This window comes from Symphalangus syndactylus, chromosome 5 (genome assembly GCF_028878055.3).
Source record: "Symphalangus syndactylus isolate Jambi chromosome 5, NHGRI_mSymSyn1-v2.1_pri, whole genome shotgun sequence".
Classification (NCBI taxonomy): Eukaryota; Metazoa; Chordata; class Mammalia; order Primates; family Hylobatidae; genus Symphalangus; species Symphalangus syndactylus.
The window spans coordinates 114,822,571-114,842,230 of NC_072427.2; the positions used below are offsets into that span (position 1 = coordinate 114,822,571).

The 19,660-nt window shown below is 37.8% G+C and overlaps 1 protein-coding gene across 1 annotated transcript in view; it reads left to right on the forward strand.

The window, feature by feature from the left end:
• Positions 1-19,660, forward strand: part of SAMSN1 (SAM domain, SH3 domain and nuclear localization signals 1) — a 163,367-nt gene that overhangs the window by 28,821 nt on the left and 114,886 nt on the right. Inside the window, 3 exon segments of the mRNA XM_055279301.2 lie at positions 12,280-12,320; positions 15,702-15,739; positions 19,039-19,125. Of these exon segments, the coding sequence (XP_055135276.2) occupies positions 12,280-12,320; positions 15,702-15,739; positions 19,039-19,125 (166 nt within the window).

The window sequence follows — 19,660 nt, forward strand, 5'->3', positions numbered from 1 at the left end:
TTGGTAACACTCAACTTCCTTATTTTTGCTATTTGAAACTACATTATATTATTGTCAATCATCCTATAGTTCTATGGAACACTAGAAGTTATTCTTTCTATCCAGCATAATTTGTAACCTTTAATGAAATGATTTTAATCTCCTATCCCATTGATCGGATGCTGTTGTGTTTCATCGTGTATATTTGTCTTTGTTTTAATTGATATTTTTAAGTCTTATTGCAGAAATTTCTTTCTATTCCTATAAAAATATTTTCAGCTCCTGGTACCATCCTGTGTATTGCTGGACTAGAGCAAACTTTGTCTCACTTTTTGGGTGAGGATGTTCAACATGGGAGGAGAAATCTTGCTCCCTAGACAAGGGAGGAGTCTCAGGGACACAAACCCCTTTTCTGTATCACATTTCCTAGAATCACTTATCCTCGTAGTTAACTCCCAAAATGCTTCCTTTAGCCTTAAGAAGATAATATGAAATAGCTTTCTATTAATTACGCCCTGATAAGCTCGCAGCATCATTTTACTTTTTTTTGTTTTTGATTTTATGTTAGTGTATCCTCATACTTGTTAAAAATTTTAGTTCAATTTAGTACATTTATTGAGCATTCATGCTGTGCATGACAATGCTCACCGCTACTAGGGGGATCTCTTTCCTCACAAAGCACTGTTAATATTGGCCATGGGCCTCCAGACAATTTGTAGAGCCACCTTTCAAAGTATAAGTATGTGTGAGAATAGTCTTCCTAACAGCCTTCAATTCTAGATCAGTTTGGAGTCAGATCAAGCCACACTCTGAGTGCTTCCATCTTGAGTATATCTATATTGAGGCAAGGATGGAGAGTATTCAGAGACCAAGAGAGTCCCTTTGTTTTCCAGGAGTCTATGAGGAAGTAAAATTTGGTGAAAAATTTTGGAAGATTATATGTTTATACGACATAAATGCATTGGTGTATATGCATTTATGCATCTAACATTAGCTCCAAGTCTTATCAAGTTCTCCTGGTGTTTATATTGTTATTTTTTTTTTAAATTATACTCTAAGTTCTAGGCTACATCTGCACAACGTGCAGGTTTGTTACATATGTATACACATGTGCCATATTGGTGTGCTGCACCCATTAACTCGTCATTTACATTAGGTATATCTCCTAATGCTATCCCTCCCCCTATCCCCATCCCACGACAGGCCCTGGTGTGTGATGTTCCTCACCCTGTGTCCATGTGTTCTCATTGTTCAATTCCCACCTATGAGTGAGAACATGCGGTGTTTGGTTTTTTGTCCTTGCGATAGTTTGCTGAGAATGATGGTTTCCAGCTTCATCCATCTCCCTACAAAGGACATGAACTCATGATTTTTTATGGCTGCATAGTATTCCATGGTGTATATGTGCCACATTTTCTTAATCCAGTCTATCATTGATGGACATTTGGGTTGGTTCCAAGTCTTTGCTATTGTGAATAGTGCCACAATAAACATACGTGTGCATGTGTCTTTATAGCAGCATGATTTATAATCCTTTGCATATATACCAGTAATGGGATGGCTGGGTCAAATGGTATTTCCAGTTCTAGACTCTTGAGGAATCGTTACACTGTCTTCCACAATGGTTGAACTAGTTTACAGTCCCACCGATAGTGTAAAAGTGTTCCTATTTCTCCACATCCTCTTCAGCCCCTGTTGTTTCCTGACTTTTTAATGATCACCATTCTAACTGGTGTGAGATGGTATCTTATTGTAGTTTTGATTTGCATTTCTCTGATGGCCAGCGATCATGAGCATTTTTTCACGTGTCTGTTGGCTGCATAGATGTCTTCTTTTGAGAAGCGTCTGTTCATATCCTTTGCCCACTTTTTGATGGGGTTGTTTGTTTCTTTCTTGTAAGTTTGTTTGAGTTCTTTGTAGATTCTGGATATTAGCCCTTTGTCAGATGAGTAGATTGCAAAAATTTTCTCCTATTCCATAGGTTGCCTGTTCACTCTGATGGTAGTTTCTTTTGCCGTGCAGAAGCTCTTTAGTTTAATTAGATCCCATTTGTCAATTTTGGGTTTTGTTGCCATTGCTTTTGGTGTTTTAGACATGAAGTCCTTGCCCATGCCTATGTCCTGAATGGTATTGCCTAGGTTTTCTTATAGGGTTTTTATAGTTTTAGGTCTGACATGTAAGTCTTTAATCCATCTTGAATTAATTTTTGTATAAGGTGTAAGGAAGGGATCCAGTTTCAGCTTTCTCCATATGGCTAGCCAGTTTTCCCAGCACCATTTATTAAACAGGGAATCCTTTCCCCATTTCTTGTTTTTGTCAGGTTTGTCAAAGATCGGTTGATTGTATATGTGTGTTATTATTTCAGAGGGCTCTGTTCTGTTCCATTGGTCTATGTCTCTGTTTTGGTACCAGTACCATGCTGTTTTGGTTACTGTAGGCTTGTAGTATAGTTTGAAGTCAGGTAGCATGATGCCTCCAGCTTTGTTCTTTTGGCTTAAGATTGTCCTGGCAATGCAGGCTCTTTTTTGTTTCTATATGAACTTTAAAGTAGTTTTTTCCAAATTCTGTGAAGAAAGTCATTGGTAGCTTGATGGGGATGGCACTGAATCTATAAATTACCTTGGGCAGTATGGCCATTTTCATGAAATTGATTCTTCCTTTCCATGAGCATGGAATGTTCTTCCATTTGTTTGTGTCCTCTTTTATCTCATTGAGCAGTGGTTTGTAGTTCTCCTTGAAGAGGTCGTTCACATCCCTGGTAAGTTGGATTCCTAGGTATTTTGTCTTCTTTGAAGCAATTGTGAATGGGAGTTCACTCATGATTTGGCTCTCTGTCTGTTATTAGTGTATAAGAATGCTTGTGATTTTTGCACATTGATTTTGTATCCTGAGACTTTTCTGAAGTTGCTTATCAGCTTAAGGAGATTTAGGGCTGAGATGATGGGGTTTTCTAAATACAATCATGTCATCTGCAAACAGGGACAATTTGACTTCTTCTTTTCCTAATTGAATACCCTTTCTTTCTTTCTCCTGCCTGATTGCCCTGGCCAGAACTTCCAACACTATGTTGAATAGGAGTGGTAAGAGAGGGCATCCCTGCCTTGTGACAGTTTTCAAAGGGAATGCTTCCAGTTTTTGCCCATTCAGTATGATATTGGCTGTGGGTTTGTCATAAATAGCTCTTATTATTTTGAGATACATTCCCATCAATACCTAATTTATTGAGAATTTTTAGCATGAAGGGCAGTTGAATTTTGTCAAAGGCCTTTTCTGTGTCTATTGAGATAATCATGTGGTTTTTGTCATTGGTTCTGTTTATATGCTGGATTACGTTTATTGACTTGTGTATGTTGAACCAGCCTTGCATCCCAGGGATGAAGCTCACTTGATCATGGTGGATAAGCTTTTTGATGTGCTGCTGGATTCGGTTTGCCAGTATTTTATTGAGGATTTTTGCATCAATGTTCATCAGGGATATTGGTCTAAAACTCTCTTTTTTGGTTGTGTCTCTGCCAGCCTTTGGTATCAGGATGATGCTGGCCTCATAAAATGAGTTAGGGAGGATTCCCTCTTTTTCTATTGATTGGAACAGTTTCAGAAGGAATGGTACCAGCTCCTCCTTGTACCTCTGGTAGAATTCGGCTGTGAATCCATTTGGTCCTGGACTTTTTTTGGTTGGTAGGCTATTAATTATTGCCTCAATTTCAGAGCCTGTTATTGGTCCATTCAGGGATTCACCATCTTCCTGGTTTAGTCTTGGGAGGGTATATGTGTCCAGGAATTTATCCATTTCTAGTTTATTTGCATAGAGGTGTTTGTAGTATTCTCTGATGGTAGATTGTATTTCTGTGGGATCGGTGGTGATATCCCCTTTGTCATTTCTTATTGCATCTATTTGATTCTTTTCTCTTTTCTTTCTTATTAGTATTGCTAGCGGTCTATCAATTTTGTTGATATTTTCAAAAAACCAGCTCCTGGATTCATTGATTTTTTGAAGGGTTTTTGTGTCTCTATTTCCTTCAGTTCTGCTCTGATTTTAGTTATTTTTTGCCTTATGCTAGCTTATGAATGTGTTTGCTCTTGCTTTTCTAGTTCTTTTAATTGTGATGTTAGGGTGTTGATTTTAGATCTTTCCTGCTTTCTCTTGTGGGCATTTAGTGCTATAAATTTCCCTCTACACATTTCTTTAAATGTGTTCCAGAGATTCTGGTATGTTGTGTCTTTGTTCTCATTGGTTTCTAAGAACATCTTTATTGCTGTCTTCATTTCGTTATGTACCCAGTAGTCATTCAGGAGCAGTTTGTTTGGTTTCCAAGTAGTTGAGCAGTTTTGAGTGACTTTCTTAATCCTGAGTTCTAGTTTGATTGCACTATGGTCTGAGAGACAGTTTGTTATAATTTCTGTTCTTTTACATTTGCTGAGGAGTGCTTTACTTCCAGCTATATGGTCAATTTTGGAATAAGTGCGGTGTGGTGCTGAGAAAAATATATATTCTGTTGATTTGGGGTGGAGAGTTCTATAGATGTCTATTAGGTCCGCTTGGTGCAGAGCTGAGTTCAATTCCTGGATATCCTTGTGAACTTTCTGTCTTGTTGATCTTTCTATTGTTGACAGTGGGGTGTTAAAGTCTCCCATTATTATTGTGTGGGAGTCTAAGTCTCTTTGTATGTCTCTAAGGACTTGCTTTATGAATATGGGTGCTTCTGTATTGGGTGCATATGTATTTAGCATAGTTAGCTCGGCTTGTTGAATTGATCCCTTTACCATTATGTAATGGTCTTCTTTGTCTCTTTTGACCTTTTTTGGTTTAAAGCCTGTTTTATCAGAGACTAGGATTGCAACCCCTGCCTTTTTATATTTTCCATTTTCTTGGTAGATCTTCTTCCATCCCATTATTTTGAGCCTATGTGTGTCTCTGCACATGAGATGGGTCTCCTGAATACAGCACACTGATGCTGATGGGTCTTGACTCTTTATCCAATTTGCCAATCTGTGTCTTTTAATTGGAGCATTTAGCCCATTTACATTTAAGGTTAATATTGTTATGTGTGAATTTGATCCTGTCGTTATGATGTTAGCTGGTTATTTTGCACGTTAGTTGATGCAGTTTCTTCCTAGCATCGATGGACTTTATAATTTGGCATGTTTTTGCAGTGGCTGGTACCGGTTGTTCCTTTCCATGTTTAGTGCTTCCTTGAGGAGCTCTTGTAGGGTAGGCCTGGTGGTGACAAAATCTCTCAGCATTTGCTTGTCTGTAAAGGACTTTATTTCTCCTTCACTTATGAAGCTTGGTTTGGCTGGATATGAAATTGTGGGTTGAAAATTCTTTTCTTTAAGAATGTTGAATATCGGCCCCCACTCTCTTCTGGCTTGTAGAGTTTCTGCTGAGAGATCAGCTGTTAGTCTGATGGGCTTCCCTTTGTGGGTAACCTGACCTTTCTCTCTGGCTGCCTTTAACGTTTTTTCCTTCATTTCAACTTTGGTGAATCTGACAATTATGTGTCCTGGAGTTGCTCTTCTCGAGGAGAATCTTTGTGGCATTCTCTGTATTTCCTGAATTTGAATGTTGGCCTGCCTTGCTAGGTTGGGGAAGTTTTCCTGGATAATATCCTGCAGAGTGTTTTCCAACTTGGTTCCATTCTTCTCGTCACTTTCAGGTACACCAATCAGACATAGATTTGGTCTTTTCACATAGTCCCATAATTCTTAGAGGCTTTGTTCATTTATTTTTACTCTTTTTTCTCTAAACTTCTCTTCTTGCTTCATTTCATTCATTTGATCTTCAATCACTGATACCCTTTCTTCCTGTTGATCGAATTGGCTATTGAAGCTTGTGGATTCATCACGTAGTTCTCGTACCATGGTTTTCAGCTTCATCAGGTCATTTAAGGACTTCTCTACACTGTTTATTCTAGTTAGCCATTTGTCTAATCTTTTCCCAAGGTTTTTAGCTTCTTTGCAATGGGTTCGAACTTCCTCCTTTAGCTCAGAGAAGTTTGATAGTCTGAAGCCTTCTTCTCTCAACTTGTCAAAGTCATTCTCTGTCCAGCTTTGTTCCATTGCTGGTGAGGAGCTGCGTTCCTTTGGGGGAGGAGAGGCACTCTGATTTTTAGAATTTTCAGCTTTTCTGCTCTGTTTTTTCCCCATCTTTGTGGCTTTATCTACCTTTGATCTTTGATGATGGTGATGTACAGATGGGGTTTTGGTGTGGATGTCCTTTCTGTTTGTTAGTTTTCCTTCTAACAATAAGGACCCTCAGCTGTAGGTATGTTGGTGTTTGCCGGAGGTCCACTCCAGACCCTGTTTGCCTGGGTATCAGCAGCAGAGGCTGCAGAACAGAGAACATTGCTGAACAGCAAATGTTGCTGCCTGCTCGTTCCTATGGAAACTTCATCTCAGAGGAGTACTCAGCCATGTTGGGTGTCAGTCTGCCCCTACTGGGGTGTGACTCCCAGTTAGGCTACTCGAGGGTCAGGGACCCACTTGAGGGGGTAGTCTGTCCATTCTCAGATCTCTAACTCCATGCTGGGAGAACCACTACTCTCTTCAAAGCTGTTATACAGGGACATTTAAGTCTGCAGAGGTTTCTGCTGCCTTTTGTTTGGCTATGCCCTGCCCCCAGAGGTGAAGTCTACAGAGGCAGGCAGGCCTCCTTGAGCTGCGGTGGGCTCCATCCAGTTCGAGCTTCCCAGCCACTTTGTTTATCTACTCAAGCCTCAGCAATGGCGGGCACCCCTACCCCAGCCTCACTGCCACCTTGCAGTTTGATCTCAGACTGCTGTGCTAGCAATGAGTGAGGCTCCGTGGGCTTGGGATCCTCTGAACCAAGCACGGGATATAATCTCCTGGAGTGTCGTTTGCTAAGACTGTTGGAAAAGTGCAGTATTAGGGTGGGAGTGACCCAATTTTCCAGGTGCTGTCTGTCACAGCTTCCCTTGGCTAGGAAAGAGGATTCCCTCACCCCTTGCACTTCCCAGGGGAGGTTATGCCTCGTCCTGCTTCAGCTCACACTCAGTGAACTGCACCCACTGTCCTGCACCCACTGTCTGACAAGCCCCTGTGAGATGAACCCAGTACCTCAGATGGAAATGCAGAAATCACCTGTCTTCTGTGTTGCTCATGCTGGGAGCTGTAGACTGGAGCTGTTCCTATTCAGCCATCTTGGAACCACCTTGTATATTAACTTTGAAGTTTCATAATCATCCTCTTTGCCACATGTCTATTGGAATTTTAAAAGTGAACTGTCATGTCTTCTTTGAAAATCTGTAGGAAATTTGTTGAAACATAGGAAACCAAGAAATATCCAGAAACATACTTATTCAGTTTGTGTGTGGCATTCTTGGAATCACTATATTTTAATATTAATATAACCATTTTAGTTATGCAAGTGAACAATCTTCATTTTTGCAAGAGAATGAATTAAACAAAATAGAAATTGAATTAGCTTACTTTAATAGGAATTTATATGTGTGTTATACATATTTACATATGTGTTTGTACCCATGTTCAATTCACTTCAAAATCAAAATTCTATGTAACTATTAATAAACAATTTATCTAATGAGAAATATCATCTGTATGTATCTCCAGTGTGTTTGACATCATGTAAGGATTTTATATAGGTTAACTCATTTAATCTTTAAAGCTAAAAAAATGGAATTCAATAGGATTCTGAGATCAACAGTCATTGGTGATAGATAATTGAAAGAAAGACTACTTGCAATTCTTTTTTGCATCTAAAACAATGAGGGGTACATGAAATGCTACCTTAAAATAGAACACATTGGCATACTGAATGTATTAGACCATGTTCACACTGCTATAAAGAAATACCCAGAACTGGGCAATCGATAAAGGAAAGAGGTTTAATGGACTCATAGTCAAACCGCTGTGAGGGAGGCCTCAGGAAACTTACAATCATGACAGAAGGGGAAGCAGACAGAAAGTACCTTCTTCACGTGGTGGCAGGAGAGAGAAATGCGTGTGTAGGAGAAACTGTTAACCACTTGTGAAACCATCACATCTCGTGAGAACTCACTCAGTATCATGAGAACAGCATAGGGAAAACCACCCCCATGACCCAATTCCCCCCAACTTCCTCCCTCAACACCTAGGGATTACAATTCAAGATGAGATTTGGGTGGGGACACAAAGCCTAACCATATTACTGACTATCTTGAAGTGAAAGAAATTAAGAAAACAGCAGAAGCAGGAAGATACCTCTGACTTTCTCTTGTCCCTTCTCTCCTAAAGTGGACCATAGAAACTGAAATTTCTATTGCCCCTTTCTCCCCTGAAACAGGCCATAGAATTATAATTCCCCCTCACTCCTTCTACCCTGAAGCAGGCCATAAAATCTAAGAAGATCGCTCTCTGAATTACTCTCTTCTGCTCCTCTGAAGGCTCTCAAATGGCAGGTATTCTGCCCTATACTCAGAGAAAAGGGATGTCACACAGAGGCCAACAAGAAGCTGAACAAACAGGCCTTGCTAAATTCCCTCCAGTTTATTACCATCAGATCATACCTTTTGTCTTCCAATCATATTTCTGCATGACAATTAAAAAAAATACACTTCTCTCTGAGTTTTAGAGACTTCATTTCTGAAGGTTTATGCCACATAAAACTTTTATTAAACAAGTGTGTATTATTTTATCCTGCTAATCTCTCTTTGTTATAGGAATATCAGCCATGAACTTTGTGATAGGTGAGGAAATAAATCTTTTCTCCCCTACAACAGTGTCTGGTACATAGTAGATGTTCAATAAGTGTTTGTTGAATAAAATGTGAATGTAGAAATGAATGACTTGTGCAATTCTAAAAAAAAAAAAAAATATACATTAGAAATGTTTTAAATCCACCAATATTTAGTTAAGGTAAAGCACTATATGCTTGATCCTGAATGAGTCCATTTATCATTTTGAGCCTCAATTTTTTCATTTTCAAATCAAAGTTTGCGTCAGCTCTACAGTCCTAAAAATTCACCATGGGATTTACATCATCAATTACTGCTAATCAGTTTTCTCTGGGACAGAATCACCTTTCACATTTCCATTAGCTAGGCAACAACAACTCCTGACATATTTACATTTTTCCTTTTGACTTTGTAATTTGAAAGTGAGGTTTACAAACCAATAAAGCAAGAAACAGGCACATATTAGGCTCAATCCCAGAGGACAGTTATCTGTAACCTCTGCATGAGAATAGAAATATATTTGATATCTACAATTTATCTGTTCTTTTAAGGTACATCTTCTCTATTTTTTAAAACTTTGACCTAATTTTATATATGGAAGTGCTTTGCTCTTAGAGTCTACCCTCATTTACCTTAAAAATAACACAGCTTGGAAATGTTCCTTAGTTTCTGTTGGTTCATTTGTAATAATTTTTCTATATTTCATTTTTTATTTTCTAACAATTGCTAGAGAGAAAAATAAAATTAAGCCACACATTCCCTAGTGAATGAAAGGTAAGAAGAATGATTACTGCCTAACTTGGGGGATACTGAAGTGAAGGCTAATAGGAGTTAAGTTTTACCCAGTATTCATGGCAAATGTCAAATTAAAGGACTAGACATTTTTTCACTGAAATAACTCTCTGAAGTGGTATCTTCCTTTTGGAATTTAGAGTAGAACACACACACACACACACACACACACACACACACACACAGCTGTGGTTCTAAAAATAAAACTGTATGTAGTATTTCTTTGACTTGCCCCTCTAGGAATAAAGTACCCAGGGTATGAACTGCAATGTACGTGACAGTCTGCTTATGTAAGCAGCAGTCAGAATTGAAAGCCATTTACATTTTCCACAGCTGCTTTGAGCCTGGTATAAGCAGTACTAAAAATTGCTTAACCAGTTCAGTAGTAATCTACAACTAGGCAACACCGAGGGAATAGACCTATTATTCTAATTAAGTAGATGTTGGCCTGTTTAAGTAATCCCTCTTCCTCATATAATCACACTCCAGACCCACATTTAATGTGCCTGACTCTCCCTACTCTTGTAGGAAGCAGGTTGCCTAAGGAGAACCACATTAACTCTTTCATCTTAATAGAGATTAAAAGAAGTTTCAGCTCGATTTTTTGCCCAAAATATTCATTACAAGAAAGTCTTTTAACAAAATTTCCCAAACTAAACTGATTCATCATGAGGAAAAATTGGATGACCCCAATTCCAGTAAAACCAGAACAAAGTGGATAGTCCCTAGAGAATACTGTGACAACACACATAGTAAAAGTAACCAATCTCTATTTGTGGTCTTAGGAAATTAGTTTAATCTCAGTCCGGATGTCTCCAAACTTCAAACCAGAAGCTAATTATGTTCCTTTCACCACAATCAGCTGTTACAAGTGTTTAAGCTTTGTGTGGGCCCCACACCTAATTGTATTAACAAAAGCTTCACCCAGGTGATAACAGGAGACTATGTTTGCATAATATGTCTTCTTTCCAGATTCAAACTCTCTTGCTCAATTGCATATAAATTTTGTGAGCCATCTGGAGTTAATCTCTTTGATAGCAAAGGCAGAGGAATACTGATATAAGAAGGTGGTTCCAAAATACTGTGACTTGAATAATTAAAAATTAAAAGGTATCGAATGTTTCCCATATTCCTTATTGCAAATCTTGTCTATTCTCACAAAAGGTAGACTATTTTGAAGAGGGCAACATTCATAATCTCAAGAGATTTATCTAAACCCATACGACAAAGTAATGAGACTCAGGATGATGGATTTTAACTATTGAGACCTATTTGGTCCCGATTGCATAGACTGTGGAACATGGAGCTTGCTTGTTCTTTCCTAGTGAGTTCCAAATATACATAACAGAAGAACTCTACTACAAAGATGGATGGCCATCCTCTTTCCTCATGATTGTCACAAAGCTTGTTAAATGTGAGTGGCTACTGATTGTGGGGCAAGGAACACAATTAGCTTCTAATCTGAGGTTTGGAGAGATCTGGCCCAAGACCTCAAAATTTCAGAAAAAGACCTTGAATAGAGATTGTATACTTTTAGGGCACAGGATGACAAAGCATAGAGAATGGAAGGAGTGGTCCATCCGACCACTAACTCCTCAAAGGCCTGCTGATATCCTCACTCACATTAGGGCTTAATTCATGCTTCCCACGTCCTTACCTACAACCCCCATCTGCCACCTCTTACCTACAAGCAATGTCCTATGGGTCATGCACAAGTATTTCAAACTTGGTAATACGTGCTCCTTGAGTTCAGGGACTGACTGTTTCAGTGTGTGGGGTTTTAGTAATGCTCTGCTCAACCACTAGGAAAATAAAAAATTCAAATTGTCCTCTGCAGTTAAAAATCTTGATATAAACAAAATAAAGATTAGATAAATGGCCCCTTCAATCACTATCTTGGGGAAAGGTTATCTTGGATTTCACTGTCCTCAGGCTGGTACTATTAACGACCAGAATGATAGAATCAAACTTCCTTTTTCTGGTTTCCATTCACCTTTCCTCTTAGCCTTAGCATTTGTGTTTTTTTCCCCTCAAAAGTAGAATATTGGTTGCAATTTTCTTTAGTATGCAAATTCCTACCATGCCAAACAAAGGAACCTCTCCAGAACACAATCAGTTGCCTTTCATGTAGATATTCAGTGAATGTTTTTTAAATGGAGGAGTAGGTGAATAATAAAGACAGAATCTGAAGAGCTTTTAAAGGTGTCTAGGGCAGTTTAAGCTCTTTCAAGGATGGTGAAAAATGTGACAAATTCTTTCCCCAAAAGTGTAAGGGATTTTACACAACTGTCACTTGATCTGAATAAAAAGGTCAGATGAATCACGGATATACTTCAACACCCTCAGGGTATTGTGATAGGCTACTTTCCATCTTTCTCAAATGAAGGCACTCTATGATACAACTAACACACCCTGGTATGTGTCTCTCTCCTTGGTTTTGGTGGATTGATGGAGGAACAGAAGGTTTAGACAATGAGGATTTAATTGGATGTTTTAATTTAAAAGAACTGTTGTTTTTTTTTAAACTGGCAAGGGCTTAAAATAAGATATAAGCCCTACTTAATAAGGGAAACATCCTACCTTTCTCAAAGTTACAAAGACAAAAGGAAAAAAAAAGTTAAAATTTGAGCCAAACTTTTGTGACACATTACTAAAATACAACGGGGGACATATTAGTCTTTTTTACTAGGGAAAAGGCAAAAGGAACTACATTTGGATTATACTAGAAAATGAATGCTCTTTCAGATCTCTTGGTATAGTTTTGTCTTATTTTATGTTATTTATTTTATTTTATTCATTTTATTTTATTTTACAGGGAGTTTCTAATTTGGAGAATTCAAAACCAAAAAAGAGAAAGTAAGTCAAATTTACTGGGTAAACTTCACATTCCTTTAGTTCTGTAATGTTGAATGTGAATTTTTAGTGGACTTTGTGCCAAAGTACTTTTTTTTTTTTTTTTTTTTTGCAGCTCTCATGTACAAATCTAGATGTGGATTGCTTTGCTACCATTTCTCTGTTTATGCTGATGCATGGGAAAGCTGTGTTGTGACATTCCAGTAGACAGGGATGTGAAAATTAAATTTTCAGAAGAAACATGTGTCTAAACCAGGCCTAGATTAAAGTGGGAGCCTACATAAAAACATATTTCTATCAGTGAACTATAACTCTTCTGAAGTATTTTTCTAATCCACATAAAAATGTGTTTGCAAAGAGTTTCAGGTTATTTAGGTCAGGCCTGGCTTTACGTTCAGCACATCCAGCTGCCAGAGGATATGACATACACATATTACATAAGGTAATGGGATTTTAATTGATAAGCAGGAACTACACATGGGCAGGAAGCCGGTTTATGGGGAAACTTTCAGATTGGTTGCCGAGGATACAGAAGAATGGCTTCCTCGCACCCTGGATTGGTCTGAGGCCAATTGTGAATTACATGATGTTCTCTCTGGGTGTCCTTTTTCTCAAAAGCTCTTATTCTATTCCCACCCAGGCACTCTGTGCTTTTTCATATTCTTTCCTTTTTTTTTTTCTTTTTTTTCCCCCCTGCTCAAAGCTTTCTCCCAGTTAAAAATATAAAACACATCCATAGTAAGTAGGTAATTGGGTGACTAACAGCTTAGGGATCTGTCAGGCTGGTGTAGTTGTATTTTAGTTACAATTAACTATTTAAACTACAACACTGGCATTTTAAGCATGAGGTGGAGTAAAGAAGGGGCTTTGGCAGGGCCTTTCTCAGTCTTTTTTTTTTTTTTTTTTTTGAGACTTGCTCTGTCGCCCAGGCTGGAGTGCAGTGGCGCGATTTCGGCTCACTGCAAGCTCCGCCTCCCGGGTTCACACCATTCTCCTGCCTCAGCCTCTCCGAGTAGCTGGGACTACAGGCGCCCGCCACCATGCCCAGCTAATTTTTTGTATTTTTAGTAGAGACGGGGTTTCACCGTGGTCTCGATCTCCTGACCTCGTGATCCACCCGCCTCAGCCTCCCAAAATGCTGGGATTACAAGCGTGAGCCACCGCGCCCAGCCGGGCCTTTCTCAGTCTTATGGCCATGTATGTGAGGCTGTTTTTCTGACCATGAATAAGAAATTCACTAATTCCAAGGAACGTACTTAAACAAAATAGTTACTGTTGGCTTATGATTGATGCTTCCACAGAATATAGGCTACCAAAACATAGATGACAGTAGGAGGATTGAATTAAAGGGAAAGTGTCCGATGCTGACCAATTTACAATTTTTCCAACATAAACCAGATCAGTTAAGGTGGGCCTCAGATTTCAAGCAATTAAAATAAAATTGAAGACTCCTTTGAGTTCCTTATTTTTTTTTTTTTTTTGCCCACCACTCTCCTGATGGAAATGATGTCTCATGTTGTTACACACCTACCTGACTTTACAGTATTATAAACAGCTTTATTTGTTTGGAATTCTTGCTCTATGCCAAGAGATGTCCTAAGCATTTTGCATTAAAAAATTAAAAACAAACAAAAGATTAAGAAAAAGGAAACCTTATATAGGCATGTTTTTGCTTACAATTTTGAGCTTAAAAAGGGTAACCTTCGTTTTAATTTAATGACTCTCAATAATATGTATCTGTGCTGCTGAAGTGAGCACATGACTATCAAGAATATGAATAGTGGAAAACACTTAAGCTATAACAGTTAGTGATGAGACATGTGTGTGTTTACCCACACACATGAATTGATTAGCACGGTCAAGTCAGCATGTTTCTGTTTCCAAACATTTTATAATGGAAATTTTCAATCATACATAGGGGAAGAGTTAATGATAAACTCATATCACCAAACTTAAACAAGGATCAACCTATAGTCAATTTTATTTCTACCCATTCTACTCCCTCAACTGCATCCCCACTGTTTTTGTATTAATAAAGCAGATGCCAGACACATAATTTCATGCTTCAGTGTATGTTATTAAAAGATAAGCATTATTTTTTAAAAAGCGTAATCACAATACCATTACTGCACTAGAACAAAACAAGACAAATGACATTAAATTGCCAAATATACGGTCAATATTAAAATATTTCTGACAGACTCAAATGCTTTTTCAGAGTTGGTTTATTTAAATCAGGATCCAAAAAGCTCAGCTGGATTCAGTTCATGTCTCTTAATTTATGTCTTTTCATTTATTTGTTAAAGAAACTGGAGTCTGTGTCCTGAAGAATTTCCCAGATTTTTGAATTTTGCTGATTGAATCCTTGTGTTTTTTCAAGCATGTTTTTCTCTACTCTACGTTTCCTGTAAACTTTTAGTTAAATCTCAAAGTGTGATAAGATTCAAATACATATAAAGTATGAAAAGGTTCAAATATACGTATTTATATATATATTTAAAAGTTGGTCTTCAGTGACTGCATACTTTCTGTTTTGTTGTATTGTAAGCTATTATGTCTAGTCTCGTTGTTATTCACTTACCTCACTTGACAATATTATAAATAGCTTTATTTGTTTGGAATGCTTGCTATGTGCCAAGAGATGTCCTGACCATTTTGCATTAAAAAATGAAAAGGAAACAAAAAATTAACAAAAAGGAAACCTTATCTATGCATGTTTTTGCTCACAATTTTGAGCTTAAAAAAAAGGGTAACCTCGGTTTTAATTTAATGACAATAAAGAATATCAATAGTAGAAAACACTTAAGCTATAACAATGTTAGTTATGAGATATGTGTGTGTTCACCCACACATGAATTGACTAGCATGATCATATTTTTATGACAGTGATATTGCTCAGTGGGTTCAGATGGTATCAAGTGGATCCACTGGCATAAAGTTGCCAGTCAGCCTTTCAATTAGGCTTTATCAGTAATTGGTGATTATTTTCCAGATCTTTTATTTTATTAGAGATTGCATAATGGTTATATACTATTTACATCATTCTTTCTGTATTTATTAACATAATTATTTGGAAAAGCACTTTCCCCCCAGTAACTATTTGGTTATCCTGAGATACTTTCACGTAAAATGACTTCCCATGTTTTTCAAGTTTTATGAATATCAGTTTCTCCATGTTGCATAGAAATTTACAGACCCAAATTGTACTTGTATTTACTGTAATTTGCCACCTAGGGTTAGGAAAATTCAAGACCATAGGTAGACCTCGGTTAGAGGTAGAATTTATTTCTGCTCCCAAAGTATTGCACATATTCTAATTTCTGTTTGATTAAAATGTTATTTATTAAATCTAGACTTAAATATCTGTTTCTTTTATTCTTCCAGGTTATTCCGGAGATTTATGTCTGAAAATAAAATATTTGGTTAGTGATTCCTAAGGTTACAAGTGTAAACGATGTATTCTGTCTCCCCAAAAGTTCTTTTCTCCTGCTCCTGCCACAAGGCAACAAAACTGATTAATGAAAGTCAAATTGAGTTGTCTTCGAATTATATAGAAGAACATTTTTTAAAAGTGGCTTCATTCTAACTTTAAATGGCTATGACAAAGAAATCATTGATTTATTTGCAATATTTTCCTTTTATATTTAAACAGAATAATCCTCTTTGGTAGTTCATTGGCTGCTCATCTATCAGCTCTCCATGTGTAGCTTGGCTGCTCCATGGTCAAGGTGACTTGTTAGAGATCTTTTTAGATCTGTGAATCTAGGAGACAATAAAAAATTAGCAGAAAGTGCTTTCGTTATAAAAGTCTCTTCTACAACATTTCACACACCAAATCTTCTCTTTAGTTTCTGTGATAGCATTCATAGTAATAATACATGCAATCAGTTTGGTTTGTATTTTAATTCTAAAGTAAAAATCGATTTCTATTCATTACTTTTAGAAAGTTAATAGATTATCTCTCTTTTTACTTTACAGCAAATAGGGAGTCAGTAATTATAAAACATTCACAATGTGAAACATCTGGATCATCCAGTCAATAATTTTATTTATTTAGTTATTTTTAAGACAGAGTCTCACTCTGTTGCCAGGCTGGAAGTGCAGTGGTACAATCTCGGCTCACTGCCACCTCTGCCTCCCGGGTTCAAGCAATTCTCCTGCCTCAGCCCCCAGAGTAGCTGGGACTACAGGTGCGTGCCATCGCACCTAGCTAATTTTTTGTATTTTTAGTAGGGACGGGTTTCACCATGTTGGCCAGGGTGGTCTCGATCTCTTGACCTTGTGATCCACCCGCCTCGGCCTCTCAAAGTGCTGGGATTACAGGCGTGAGCCACCGCGCCTGGCCTCAATAATTTTTTTTAATGTAGTGTGCCAAACTTGTGGGTACCCTTTTCCCTTTCCTTCTCCCCAGCAGAGGAGTCAGGTGCTCGTACCCATTTCCTTCTTTTTTAAAAACCAGTTTCCTGGTAGGATCTGAAAAGCTCATTCTGACTAAGGTGATACCCCACAATGGGTACAACTTTGAAGGATATCTGCATTTTAATCAGGTTTCAATTCTCCCAGCAGTAGCATCTATAGGTGCTGGATCCTATCAGGGTCCTGCAGTCACTCGTTGTTAAATATTTTGAATATCAGCCCTAATTTGAATAGTGCACAGTCTTAAATAAAAGGAAGTAAGGCAACATTTTATTTTTCATCTAGATCCATTCTCAGTCTATTCTGCATGCACATACAGTACAACCAATATTTCTATCCTAACACAGTTCTTGATGATCAACTGCCTTTTCTATAATCAAAACATATGAGCAAATAGTGACTTTAGAAACAACACAGCATGCTGAGTTTGTCTTCATGCTATGCACAGATTGCATTATTCAACATTTGTTTTATCAATGTATGATACAACATGTAGAATGATATATCTGTAGTAGGTAATTTAGAAGGGACTCCAATTTTCCATTTGGTGCAATTCATTTCTTCACATGTCCAGGCCCTGCTTTAGATGTTGGGAGGACAAAGCTGAGTAAATCATTTATATTCCATTCAAGGATCTTAGAGTTTCTTGAAACTGTCACAGCTCAATGTTCTTTCTACACAATTAGCTTGTCAGAAATGATGGAGAATCTAGAGGGTAAGGATAGTTTAACCTTTTAAGGATGAATAAAAAAAATTGATTATGACCCTGTCTTTACAAAAAAAAAAAAAAATGTGCCTGTCATTGTGGCACATGACTGTAGTTTCAGCTACTTGGGAAATTGAGGCAGGAGGATAGCGACAGCCCAGGAATTTGAGGCTGCAATGAGCTATGATCACACCACTGTACTCCAACCTGGGCAACAGAGTAAGATGCTGTCTCAGAAAAGTAATAATAATTGGTTATGAATTCAAGAAAACTACAAAGAATAATGCAATCATAAGCTATCAAGAGATGTTAGAGTAACAGCATTCTATCATATATGGTGAGGTGCTTATGTAGTTCATGGGAATAAGTGGGTAGCCCACAGGATACCTGCAGTTGTCCATGAAGGACTAGAACTCCCTGATATGGGGGAACCTGCCACTGATAATTCAACGTGGGTTCATTTCTATTTCTCTAAGTGTCAGCCGGTCTGAGAAATAAAGGGAAAGAGTACACAAGGGAGACATTTTAAAGCTGGGTATCTGTGGGAGACATCACATGTCAGCAGGTTCCGTGATGCCCCCTGAGCCACAAAACCAGCAAGTTTTTAGAAGCAATTTTCAAAGAGGAGGGAGTGAATGAATAGGGTGTGGGTCACAGAGATCACATGCTTCAAGGGCAACAAAAGATCACAAGGCAGAAGTTCAGGGTGAAACTAGAATCACTAATGAACTTCCATGTCCTGCTGTGCATGCATTGTCACGGTTCAAGAGCAGAGAGCCAGTCTGACTAGAACTCACCAGGCTGGAATTTCCTAATCCTAGCAAGCCTGGGGGTGCTGCAGGAGACTAGGGCATGTTTCATCCCTATCTACAGTACATAAGGCAGACACTCCTAGGGCGGCCATTTTAGAGGCCCCGCCCTGGGAATGCATTCTTTTCCCAGGGCTGTTAATTATTAGTATTCCTTACTGGGGAAAGAATTCAGTGATATTTCTCTTACCCGTTTTTGGTAATAAGAGAAATACGGCTCTGTCGTGTCCGACCCATAGGCAGCCAGACTTTAAGGTTATCTCCCTTGTTCCCAGAAAATCGCTGTTATCCTGTTCTTAAGGTGCCCAGATTTGATATTGTTCAAACACACATGCTCTACAAACAATTTATGCAGTTAACACAATCATCACAGGGTCCTGAGGCGACATACATCCTCAGCTTACGAAGATGACAGGATTAAGAGATTAAAGATAGGCATAGGAAATCACAAGAATATTGATTGGGGAAGTGATAAGTGTCCATGAAATCTTCACAATTTATGTTCAGAGACTGCAGTAAAGACAGGCGTAAGAAATTATAAAAGTATTAATTTGGGGAACTAATAAATGTCCATGAAATCTTCACAATTTATGTTCTTCTGCCATGGCTTCAGCCGGTCCCTCCATTCGGGGTCCCTGACTTCCCACGTCACCTAGAACTAGAGCTCTCTTAAGATATCATTTACCAAGTTACAAACCCCATGCTGAACTTGTTTTGATTTCAAATGTCTTATACTTACTGGACAAATGTTACTATGAATTCTGCTAACCAATTCTATGCTTCACTTTAGAAGGAAAAACTGTGAATGACAAAATCTGGCAGGAACACAGCAAGCATAAGAATGATTCCCACATCAGAAGGCCCTGTCAGCTAAAAGGTAATTGCTAAATTTAGTTCAGCTGACTTTGCGTTTTCCCAAAGCAGTTTAAAGGGCAGGTAAGAAAAATTTACATCTTTCACCATGAAAATAAGCAGAACATTGTGGTCTACTTAAAAAGGAAAACCAAATAAGATAGAATAGAGTATGCATTATTATAAACTATTAATATATGCATGTATACATATACGTATGTGTATATATATCACATAGACACATGTACAGAAAGGAAGTGGAATCTGGTTAAGTTGCCTGCTGAAGCAAATAAGAAATTGAAAAGAAAACTGAAAGTTTTAATGTACAAAAAGTTTGAAAATATATTAAAAATTAGGGCACGAAAAAACTCTCTAAAGATAACATCAATATGTTAATAGTTACATTTAAGTCTTCTTAAAAAATTTAAGAGAAATAACCTTGATTATGAATATAAAATTGAGTCATTTTATAATGTAAAAATTTCCAGGAGAGCAAATTAGCAGTCAGGTATAGAATAACATATTAATAGTATGTAATTTCATAATTAAAAGTACTTAAC